The following is a 12090-nucleotide window of genomic DNA, read 5'->3' as shown; positions in this document are numbered from 1 at the left end:
GTGACTGGTCACATGAGGAGAGCAAGACTGTAGGGCCACTGGGTGGGAAATCAGCCAAGGGACCAACACCAGGAGGCGGCTTCATCTTGTCCTGCAGGTCCCCAGCGGAGAGGTTGCCACACTTCCCCTCTAAGGCCTACGCGACGTGGGAAAGAGTTTTGGGCTTTTTCTTTTTTTTTTTTAGTGACCAGGTCACTGGGACTGAAAGGACCTGTGGATTTAACTGATTTGCATTTCCTTTGAGACACTTCATTCTAAATATTCAGAAGAGAAGCCTCTACCTGTATTCGGGCTTCTTAAACAGTAACCCCATAGCTAATGTGGTGACGTTGTCATGGATACCCAGCAAGCTCATTGTCACAGAAGCACAGCTGAGAACCAGAGATTTTCAAAAGCTTACGCACTGTACTAACTCGTTTTCTTTGTCCCACAGTCAAAACCATTTTTAAATAAGTACCTCTTTACTCCCATTGTACAGAAAATTGCAACCCATCCAGTGACTTTATTTCTGAGGTCGGAAGGCTCACAATGGGGACTCAGGGGTGCAGGCAGGTGGAGTCCATGCTCTCACCATGGTCCCCTTGACCAGGAGACGAGACTCCTAATCCTGCCTGTGACATCACCCCCACTGCAAGGACCCCAGGGGAGAGCTGCAGGGGACTCAGGGAAACATGTTAGTGCCCTGGGACCTCAGTGACAAATCTCAGGGGCCAGGCTGCACCCTGGGGGCCCCTGGCCTCACAGGCAGGCCGCAGAGAGGCCTCCAAGCATCCAGCCCACAGCAGGCCAGGGGAATGCAGTGCCCACCAGCTTCCAGCAGGCTGGGGCCAGGCTGTGATGAGCCACCTTGAGGAGAAGAACAAGTCAAAGGGAGCAGGACCCAGTGGGAAGAAAAGGCTGACCGGGCCCTACACCTCCTCACAGAGCCTCTGAACCACCCACCGACCAGGGCCCACATCCACATTCCGAGCACTGGGGGTGGACCCAGGGCAAGAGTGCGAGGCTCTATTCTGCCACGGAAGGGCACGGAGCTATCAGTGCTCCTCCACAGCTTCAGTGAGTTCTTCTACAGAATGCGGACAGCACCGCGTTCCTCTCAGCAAACTGTCAAGGACTAAATGGGCTTCTACATAAGAAGTATCTGGTGGAAAGGTCAATGAACTGGTGAGGGCCAATAAACAGCAGTCATTACAAACAGGCTCATGGAAGGCAACACAAAAGGAGAGTGGGAGAGAAGCTAGAAAATTCTAATAAAAATGGCCAGAAAAGCAAACACAATTGGCCATGGGCACCCCAGCCCCAGTAGGGAGGGTTCCCAGCCCGACAACCTCACTCCTCTGGCTCCCAGACAGAAACATCGTGTGAAACGAGGTCATACACTGGGCTGGGCTTTAGAGCCAAGAGGACATTCTGTCAAATTGCAAACACACCAAATTTTAGGTAAAACACACATTTTCAAATGATTCCCAGACTAATAAAGTCCACAGGGATACCAACAATTTTTCTCTACATTAAATGGTATTACAACAGTACAAAATTGTACCTGCGTATAAAACCTTTTAATCATTGTTTTAATAATAATGATATTTCCAAGAAATATCATGTTGTACAAAGTTTACTTACCCGCAAACAGCCTATAGGTTCTGTGGCATTTAAAGTTCTTATTTTTAACCCCTGGAGAGAGCAGTTCTGAAAAACAAAATATCAACAATTTTAATCTATAAAAGTGCTGACATACTAGGGTGTCAGAAAGGGACAGACAGCGGCCTCCATTAAAGTCACCACCCGGTGGACCAGGGAGACCTGCCAGCACTCCAGCCCTTCGTCTGCAGGCAACTGAGCAGCGAGGCAGTAACCACATCACTAGAACCCACCCATCAGAGGATGGGCAGTGAGCCTCAAGCTCATGCTAGAAACTCCTTACAGGCAGAGGTTCTAAAAAATGGAAAAGCAAGATAGAAACAAAGCAGCCCTGGAAAGCCTAAGATGTGAAACGTTATCCATGTGAGCCAGATCACAAAACTCCAGTAAACAGTGAGATGACTTTTGGTGGGCATTTCTTCCCCTCTCTGGTCCTCAAGCAGACCATGAACTGGCACTGGAGCACACCTATAGGCAGAAGACAGCCACTCCTGAGAACAGGGCTGAAAGCCAGAGCCCACTGTAGGAAGAGGAAGTACAAGGCCCCTGGGGAGCAGGTGATCCCAGGCCCGATGCCCGGCAGGTCCTGCTGCCTAGGAGGTCACAGGGCTGGGTGGTGTGGGGAGGGTGGGGAGGAGGAGGATGGTAGGCCTGGTCCTCCAGGAGCCCAAGGACCGCATCCATGTCCTCTGTCTCCAGGCACCTGGACACTCTGAGCATCACCTTTAGCTTGTTATGCTCCTGAGGGAACTGTAGTTTCACACATAACATCTCTCATAAATTCTGAAGCTTTCCAGGGAAGTTTTCCTTCAAGTTCACTCTTAGCAGGACAATGGGGTGCTTGGACCACAAAGTGCCCATGCTGGAGCCCCAGTGACCTGGCAGAGACCTGGTGCTGGGCTGCAGCTCTGAGCAGGGCCACTGGCGCCAGAGGGCAACATTCCCATCCTCTAGAAAGCCCAATTAAGCAGGCTGCTCCCACAGTTGCTAATCTTCAGTGTAAGGAAAAGTATTTATTACCACTGATCCATAAAGTTTTTATATTTTTTAGTATTTTTCTCACCTAGTAATATGTTCATATGGCTTATTCTTTTTTTTTACTTTGTCTTTAAAAAGCCATTTTAGTGAGAATTTTAACCTGAAACTCTATTAAGGAGTCAAGAAATGCAGAACGAAAAAATCAGGAGAGCGCGCTTCTGAATCCTGACAGGGGACAGAAAAGCGTAAGCTTCGAGCAACTGGCTGGTTTCCAGCATCACCAGTGTCGCCATGAACGCTCCTGCCTTCCACCGCTGTTACCTTTACTGATTTCCAAGTCCACAGGATATTCGATGCTTTTGACGAGCTTCTGGCAGCCGCCGGTCTTCTCGTACACGAACCGCTTGAGGTGCAGCACGAGCACAGGGGGGAGCTTCTCCAGAGTCACTCTGCGGCTGACCTCCACCTGAGACAGAGCACAGCGGGCGCGCCGTCTCACTGCGGGCGGCCGCCTCAGCCTGCCGGGCCGGCGCCTTGCGCCTCCTGCGGCACCGGTCCCTACAGAGGCCCGCGGGCTCGTTCTGAGCGCCACTGACCTCCCTCAGCACATGCTGACATCCCTACAGACGCAGCTCGGGGCCCTAGGCCAAGTTAAGAACTCTTGTCCTAGGGCATTAAACTGGCATACAAATTCAAAGGCTTACTTAGTAACACCTTAAATTACATACGTTACTGACTCATTTTTTAGTAACTCTCACAATACAGAGAAAGCTGAGGCCAATTTGTTTCTTGCATTAGACGCTCTAAATGACCTTAAAGATGTTTGGTCTAAAAAAAAAAAAAAAAGATGTTTGGTCTAACCATTGGTTTTATAACAGTTCCAGTTTTATCCATTTGAAATGCCCCTTAAGCACTTTCAAAAGTCTACTGAATGCTGCTTTTTATTTAAATGTATCTTCAGAAGCAAATTTAACCTCTTTATGTACTGTTCTCTGTACCTTCAAACGTGGTGATGCTTCCTGTGTTTCTATGGAGAATACTTTCGGTAGAAAATACTTGCTCAAGTCACAATCCAAAAGATGGCAGCACAGAAAAAACACCCAGCAAACTTTCGGAAAAGTGCCCGCCTGTCTGGCTGAAGGTGTCTGAAGGGTGTCAGGCTTTGGGGAAGCAAGCCTAGGGGCCACCACCACCTGGCTTTTTCTTGGTTTCCAGACGCTTTCTCACCTGTCTTTCCATTCAGACTGAGATCCCAAGGGTGGAAATGGCCCTGTCATCTCTACATCCCCATGGAGTATCTACAGTTGAGTGTCTCACACACTACACGAATGATGAATGAATGAAAATGTGACTACAGTTCCACAGTCAGAACCAGAGACGATGATGTTTCAGCCATTTCATTCTCAAACGTAGACGCTTTCAGTCCAAAAAATGTTAAACAACTGATCTGAGGAGCAGAGCTGAAACCCACTCTTCCTCATTCCAGATCCGTGTCCCCTGCAACCCCCACCCCCCGCCCCACGGAGGGCCCCAGGACAAACATCCCAGACAGACAGCGAACGCACCTCTTGTTTGGTTTTGGTGGTGTAACCCTGGACAGACTCTCTGGCCACCAGGCTCTCCAGCGCGTCCTGCACGGTGCGTATCTTGTCGGACTGGATGTCCAGCTGCAGGGTGAAGAACGGCTGCAGGGTGGCGGACTCTTTTGAACTCTGCTGGTAAACCACAGACCTGGGGGTGGAGAGCACAGCACACCTAAGAGCCCGCCTCCCCGCGCCCCGTGAGGTTACGCAGCAGGACAGGAAAACAAACGAGATTACGGTGCCACAAGCAAGATAATTCAGCATCTCTGTCAGGTGACAGGAGAGGACAGAAACACCAAAACTATGCTGAATTTTAAGGTAACTCTGCTCAATACCACCTTGAAAGAATTTCTAGCAACTCAATCCACCAGCTGGAAATTTGGAAGGCTTCCAAAGGCCTTCTCTGCTTTATTTAATGCACCAGTTAGCAAAGGTGACGATCTTGCCACAGTCAAAATGCTGGCTCTCTTTGTATCCTCTCAAAGTGTCGCAGGCTGTTTTACTGACTGACTGATTTTTAAATTTTTCTTATTTTATTTTTGGCTGTGCTGGGTCCTCATTGCTCTGCACGGGCTTTCTCTAGTTGTAGCAAGCAGGGGCTACGCTTCGTTGCTGAGCACAGGCTCTAGAGCATAGGCTCAGTAGTGTGGTGCTCGGCCTTAGTTGCTCCACGACGTGTGGAATCTTCCCAGATTAGGGATTGAACTGGTGTCCCCTGCACTGGCAGGCGGATTCTTATCCACGGCACCGGCAAGGAAGTCCCCGCAGGCTGTTTTATTTTTTTATTTTTATTTTTTCGCAGGCTGTTTTAATAAGAGTGAACTCCAAGGTACACAGAACATCTTGGGTAGCCTTCACCCCTGAAAACAACTCCACAAAGGAAGGAGAGCAGGGTGTGTGAGACAGGGAGGCGGACGCAGCTCAGCCTTGCTTCCTTGCTGGTTTTCCAATTCATTTTCCTGTGTCTAAGTTTTTCTGAGTAAAAGTATATGCTGGGGCTATGTCTCATCAAGCCTCAGCAAGGCACTCAACACAGAACTCTGACTGCATCACAAGTTCCCTAATTTACACACAAATAAACGGGTGGACAGTGGTTAGACTTCATGAGGAGTTGCTGTGAAGGGCAGGTCAGCAGCTTCCTGCCAGGGTTTTCTTCTCTCCCGCCGCTTCCCCGACACACAGCACGGCAGCACCCCAGGCCCTCGTGAGGCGGCGGCCCAGAGAGCAGCGGCTGTTCCCTTGGTCCCAAAGAGTAACAGGGCGGACAGCAGTGATGGGTCTGGACTTTACCAAGAGGGTGGGAAACGTGGAGAAAGGTGCTGGTCTCCTTGGGAAACTGAAAAGCTCCCAGAAGGGGGTGGATTTTAGGAGAAAACCTTTCAGTTGGAGACTGACGCAACAGACTCCAAAACAGGAAGGGGCCCGCAGAGTCCAGTCCACAGTGAGGGCACAGGAACCACACGTTCAAGGTCGAGGGACCAGCCTGGGAGGCCTGATCGTGAAAGGCACTCAACCTAAGCTGTTTTAGCAGAGAGACCGAACTTCCAATGCCTTGAAAAGAGCATTACTTCTTTTAGAATAATGGAAAACTAAGAGTCTCACTTTAAAAAAAAACAAACACTCCTGGAGGTGAAGCTAAGGCCTTCAGAAGAAGACTGATCTGTAATGAGGTCCCTGAGGACTCTGGAGGAGCAAGGAGGTCCTTGGAGTCAGCACAAGTTCTACTGAACTCCACATCACGTGGTACTGAACAGCTCCAACTTAACTAAATAAGCAAAAACTTTCTAGAAGGACTTCGTGAATGAGCAAAGGGCAGCTGGCCTGAGGGCGCTAGGGCAAGGAGGTGCCACGTGTCTTCCTCAATGTAAAAGCTTCTCCCTCAACTTCCCAGCTCAGCTGGCTCCAGGGCCTGAAACCCCTCCAACCAGATACACGGATATCTTAAAGAAACATGTATTCCCATTAACTTGTCTTTCTCCTCCTTCCAGGCTGTGAGCAGCTGACGGGGGGAATGTCAGTGTGCTCAGGGCTGAGGGGGGCCAGGAGCCACTGGTGGACCGGCGGGGTGTTGCCTTCCACAGGGCTGCCACCATGGGTCCTGTGGGGCCGGCAAGGCGAGTGTCAGGAGGCCCGAGAACAGAGCAGGCACACAGCGCAGAGGCAAACCATCCCACCCAAAATGTCTTAGGACAAATCTTACACCACGCCCTCCAGCAAAATGGCAAAACACTAAAAAAATGCACATGCTAAATTATTCCAGAAAAAGCTAAACCGGGATTTCCGCCGCAGTCCAGTGGCTAAAACTCCACACTCCCAATGCGGGGAGCCTGCATTTGGTCCTTGGTCAGGGACTAGATCCCACATGCTGCTACTATAGATGGAAGTTCCTGCATGCCACAACTAAGACCCAGCTCAGCCAAATAAACAAGTATTTTTGAAAAAGAAAAGCGTAAAACCTGATGTGTCCACCAAAAATGCCCGTGATGGGGGTCTGAACAAAGTCCGCTTGGCGAGTGACTGAGGTCTTGTTTCGGGGGCCCACTTGCTCCCATTCGTCCTCACTTCCTTCTCCTGGTTCTTCCTGCTCATCTTCATTCACTGAGTGGCTTTTGGGTCCATTGGAAATAGTAAGTTCTGAAAAGCAGACCATCTGCTTAGGCTACTATATACACATTAACACAAAGAACAAAAATAAAAGAAGGTTCTACACGAGCCACCTACACAGATCTGTCAACTGCAGTGTCAGAGTGAACTCAGGGTGAGTGGTACACTGCGGACAAACGCAATGGCACGATGCCCCCGTGTCCCTGCTGGTCTGACCAGGGATGGATGACACCAGGGGACACCTGGGGCACGCAGGTGGGATGGGGATGCAGACTCTGCCGTGTAATCACAGTCAGGCTCCTTCACTTGCGAGGGGACTCAGGGTACCAGGAAAGTCACCCCTACCTCAGGGGACGCACGTTTTACCAGGAGAAGTGAACTAAACCACCATCTGTAACTTGATTTTGAATCACTTTCAGAGTAAAAACTCCTCTGGTGGAGCAAGGGGGATAGAAACAGATCAGTAAGGACAGTGTGGTAACAACTGTAGAATCCATCAGTCATACAGGTAATCACCAAATTATTCTTCCAGCTTTTCTCTATGTTTAATTATTTTCTTAATTACAAGTTGTAGGGAAAAAAGCAAAGGTTCTGGACAAATTTTTACATATACAAAATATAACATTCTCAGTGGTACATAATAAGCAATATAAAAGTAACTAGTTATCAAACAAGTGATTCTTGAAGGGTGAATGACTATTGTGGAGAAGGCAACTTATTATATGAGGATTATATATAGCATTTGTCTAAGAAAGATTCTTAAAGAAATGTTCTACACGCTTCTGTAGTAAGCACACTGTAACCTACTTTCATTATTTGGTGAGAGAAGTTTCTTTAGGTTCAGCATTTCCTCGTGGAGTCCATTTAGAATGAAGCCTAAGTACTCTTCAGCATCTTCTTGTCGACCCTGAGAAGGTCCAATAGGATCGTGTTAATTTTAACAGATTACTCTCCAAGGCCTGCACAGAATATATTATCTGAATATACAAACTAGCCTTCTCCTGAATGTTCAATAAGACTTAACATAAAGAGTTTCCCCAAAACCGTATGGATTTTTTCTTGACAATTAAGATGGTGAAGAAGAGGAGAGGGAGGGAGATTAAACATTTATCTCTAAGCAATAAAAAGGGTGTTTTGTTTGTTTTTTTCAATTTTGCTTTTCTGTACTTCTGAAATTTCCTACAATAAATAGACACTACCTTTATGATAAGTTATTTTAAAAGTTGCTTTTTTATTAAAATGAAATAAAAACATGAACTCAATGTCTAGGCCACCCCACTGCACAACTCCAGGGGTCCCCATGCACACTGTAAGCTGTAAAATTAGCAACCTCTGTATGTCTCCTTCCATTTTTGACAGTGGGCAACCAAGGGAGAAAAGATGTTACATGTGAAAGACTACTCCTTTAAAGGTTCAGCTGCCTGTTCCACACATCAGCACAATCACTGGTAGATGAATCACACAGAGATGTGTCATCTCACATGGGTTCGTCTGACTGTGTAATTTATCATGATCACTTCACGCTCCACTCTTTGGAGCATAACCATGGGCATGTTTCAAGGATCTGCAAGCTCTTCTGCTTGCGGTCTCTGAGCAGATCTGCTTACTCTCGTGTAACTGGAGCTGTGGACGGGGGCTTCTGGTGTGTGTCTGTGGGAAACGGCAGAGGCTGGCACAGCCCGAGACACAGAGAAGAGCTCACAGGGCTGGGAAAGAGCTGCTCGCGGGGCTGGGCCTCAGCTGGCATCTGGGAACTTGGGTTTCGGGAGGGCTCCCCCCATTCTGGGAACCAGGAAGGGAGCATGCCCAAATCGTGCACACAGTGTGGTTTCTGCTGAGTGCTGGCTTTCCTTGTAGGGGTCTGGAATTTGGGTTTGTGTGAGGCAGCCAGCCCCTAACACAACCCCTGAACACCGAGACTCCAAGGAGCGTACCGGGTGGACCACATCCCACACGCTGCCCCAGTGTGGCGTGGGAGAACCTAAGTGAGGACTGTGTGGCTGCACCTGAACGGGAGTCTCGAGACTGCAGACGCTGCCCGAGTCCTCAGGCTCTGCTAAACCCACTGAAGGAACAGCTCCGGAGTCCTGTGAGATCTTCCAGCTAAGCACTAATCCTGAGGGGGTGTCACATGGACCCCAACAAGCCAACAGTGATATAAAAGCCACAGGATCACAGCACTGCTCAGCTAGGGGAAGCCCCTGGCTTTACCTCTGCTCCCCTTGAGCTGGGGGCGTCCTAGGTCTTCTAAAGCATCTGGACACGCATCTACCTTAGAGCTTGTCTTGCCTGTTTTCTTAAATTCTTGATCTAACTCCCTTACTGGAGGATGAGCTCCTTGAAAGCAGAGGGCACAATGACTCCATGTGTGCATTTCCAACACAGAAACATCCCTAAATTCCAAACTTAACGCTCAAGGCTCTGCTGCGAGCACAGGAAGAGCCCCTGGTGGTATCCTGATGGACTGCCCAGAGTATCCACTCTTCTGTTAAACCACGGGGTTTCAAACAATATTACTTCACTCAGTTTTAACAGAATTTCCTTCACTGTTTCCTAAAGCATTTCCCTGACCATCATTTCATTGCTCGTCTTGACTCATCACAAACTCCATCGGGGAGGAAAGAAATGCTCCAGTTCACTGTGCTAAGGTTGCCCTGATTTCCTTTCAAGGCCATGCGTCAGGGCCCTGGACAAGACCTCCATGGCCTTGAGCCCCACGCCTTCAGCAGCACAGTGCATGATTAAAAATGTAGGTCGTCAGAAAGTCACAGGCCCAGGAGCTGCTGCAGCAGGAGCATGAGGAAGACAGCAGCCCTCCCGAATGCTGGCGTGGTTCAGGGCCCCAGGCCCCGCAGCGGCAGTCCCTCAGAGGGCAAGGAGCTGGCTTGGCTGCCAGGCTCCGCCTCTTCCTAGCTGGGACCCTGGACAGTGACTTCACTTTCCTCAAACGTAACAAGCAAACAATTATCACACTAACTACCTGCATAGGGGGAAGTAAGTTAATATATGGAATGAACACACAGCAGTAGTGGTCACAGTAAATGATACACACATTGTCTGACCCCCATGACAGTCATTCCACACTCTAACCCATCCTAGCAACTGCCTCCAGAGCCAGCCCAGATCCACTGAACCCCTGCTTCACCGCACACTTGAAAGCAGAGGGCAAGCAGCAAACACACAATGGGTATGGCATGAGCTTCACGCCCACTACAGAACGTCAGTTCCCACCTTTTCAGACAGGCTCGACTTGATCACTGTCAGGAGTCTATAAATATATGTGGGTTCAAAGGCAGCTCCAGGGCGGATATCCCTCACGATTTTATCCCCAAGAGCTGCAACGGAAACAGGACACAGATTTTCACAACGCAATTTTTGAAATGACAAAAAGCATGATCACCAAAATTCCCCCCACCGTCGCCCAAACTTAAGAGCTTAGGTATAGCAACCTGCATGTAAAAAGACATTTTTTTCCCAGCAAGACTGAATTGCTCAGTCTTAGTCATCTGACTTCATAGCTCCCCATATGTAGTGATATCAGAAGCCCTTGTTCCCACTCACCTTGTCTGGGTTTTGGAGGTACTGGCATATTAGTAAACTCATTCATTAGCCGAACACTAAACACGGGGGAAAAAATGTTTAGTACACTTTTTTTCAATGTCAACATCAATATCATAATTTATATCATGTTAATAATGACAGTTTAGATATATAAAGCAAAAATAGAAGACATGAATGAATTTAGTCAACACGTTTTTCAAAAAAAGACATACTATCACTAAAGAGACCTGATGGCTAAGTAGAGTATTACCTTGTATGAAGATAGCAAACTTTAGGTAACCAATGCGGTAAAGGCTAGTGAGTTCTTAAATCTTTTTAAGAGATACAAATTGCTAAACATTAAAAAAATAAATAAATAAACATTAAAATTTATTCAACTAACACTGAAGAACACAGATAAAACAACTGCATTTCTGGTTAACTTCCATACAAAATCATGAACAGTAAATTAAAAAAAAAAAAAAGAACTAACAAGATTGATTTATAGGAAATCAAAAACTTTGCTATCTGAATCTAATTATCAGAGGGGGAAGCCCACTCCTTGACATGCTCTCAGCAGCTTACTTACAAGCTGTCTATCATGGGTGTGGACGTACAAGGCCTTTGCACTTTTGAATACAGAGGAATGAACTTCATCAGGTGATACATCGGCGGGCAAGCCACCAAGGCTTGCAGTGTCTAAATAACAGCAGTGAGGAAGCGTAAAGGAAATGAAATTGACGCTCCAGAGTGTGGAAAGAGCACACAAAACTCAATAAGCCAAGAACACTGAACAACTGAGATATGTAAACACAAAAGGGACCAAACCAAATAATCCCCACAACAACTGCCTTGTGATATCCAAGGAATTTATAAACAAGATCTTGACTTAACCAAGATTAAGTCAATTAGCACAACATTTCCAGTTTAAGTGGTCCCTCTACCCTATTCAGGAATCCCCACCCTTTTTTTTCAGGACCATTTTAATGAGAACTAAACTTGCTTGATTTTGTCAGTCATCATCTTTTTTTTGGGGGGGGCAGGGTGTGGGGGGGTGGTCAGAAATAACCCAGTTGATAAGCAATAAGGAACCAAAGTTTTGGATTCAAAACTTCAAATCCAAAGTTCTGTGGACACCCCACAGAAGCTGAACTAAGTCAAATGTGCCCTGGGAAGAGGATGCTGCAGAAAGCCAGCTCTGGGGACAGCATCTGAGAAGGATACAGCATTGATGTAGCACCAGTTTCCTTTGTTGATCAGCCCGCGGGGTTGCAATGACACCGGTTTATGAATCAGGGTGACATTCTCCAGTAACTCTGAAAGACGGGAGCACAGTGAAGGCGTTAACGGCATCTCAGGAGCAATCCTCCTGCTCTGCTCTGGGAGCTGACGGCTTACTACAGAGCACAGTCACACCCACTGGGAAGGCAGGCTCCATCAAGGCTTCGTTCAGCTCACTAGCATGTAATTATTGAATGATTAGAATTTTCAAAGGTATTTGCCCCCACCCCCAAACACTGACATTTATCAACTAGGAAGCACAAGAACTGTTTTAATGAGAAACAGAAAAGGCTTAAAAAACAGTATTAACAGTATTAGGCAACAGACTTAGGAACAAGCTTTGTTATCCTCAGATTCATCTTTGACATCACTTTTCCCCGGTCTTAAAATAGCAATAAAATAATGTTTTATGCTTTAAATAGAACTGTTTTATTACAAGGTCCCCTGTGTCCCCTTACGAATC

General features: G+C 47.5%; 1 protein-coding gene across 1 annotated transcript in view; it reads right to left on the bottom strand.

Annotated features, from left to right (window-relative positions):
* The window catches only part of USP10 (ubiquitin specific peptidase 10), a 64870-nt gene that overhangs the window by 2045 nt on the left and 50735 nt on the right, over window positions 1-12090 (bottom strand). Inside the window, exons 5-13 of the mRNA XM_043898198.1 lie at window positions 11571-11662; window positions 10936-11045; window positions 10368-10423; window positions 10038-10141; window positions 7614-7713; window positions 6659-6836; window positions 4185-4350; window positions 2941-3085; window positions 1624-1689 (exon numbers count right to left, since the gene is read on the bottom strand). Of these exons, the coding sequence (XP_043754133.1) occupies window positions 1624-1689; window positions 2941-3085; window positions 4185-4350; window positions 6659-6836; window positions 7614-7713; window positions 10038-10141; window positions 10368-10423; window positions 10936-11045; window positions 11571-11662 (1017 nt within the window). The remainder of the gene's footprint in view (window positions 1-1623; window positions 1690-2940; window positions 3086-4184; window positions 4351-6658; window positions 6837-7613; window positions 7714-10037; window positions 10142-10367; window positions 10424-10935; window positions 11046-11570; window positions 11663-12090) is intronic.

This window comes from Cervus elaphus, chromosome 4 (assembly GCF_910594005.1).
Source record: "Cervus elaphus chromosome 4, mCerEla1.1, whole genome shotgun sequence".
Lineage (NCBI taxonomy): Eukaryota > Metazoa > Chordata > Mammalia > Artiodactyla > Cervidae > Cervus > Cervus elaphus.
This window is presented reverse-complemented; position numbering and strand designations above follow the sequence as displayed.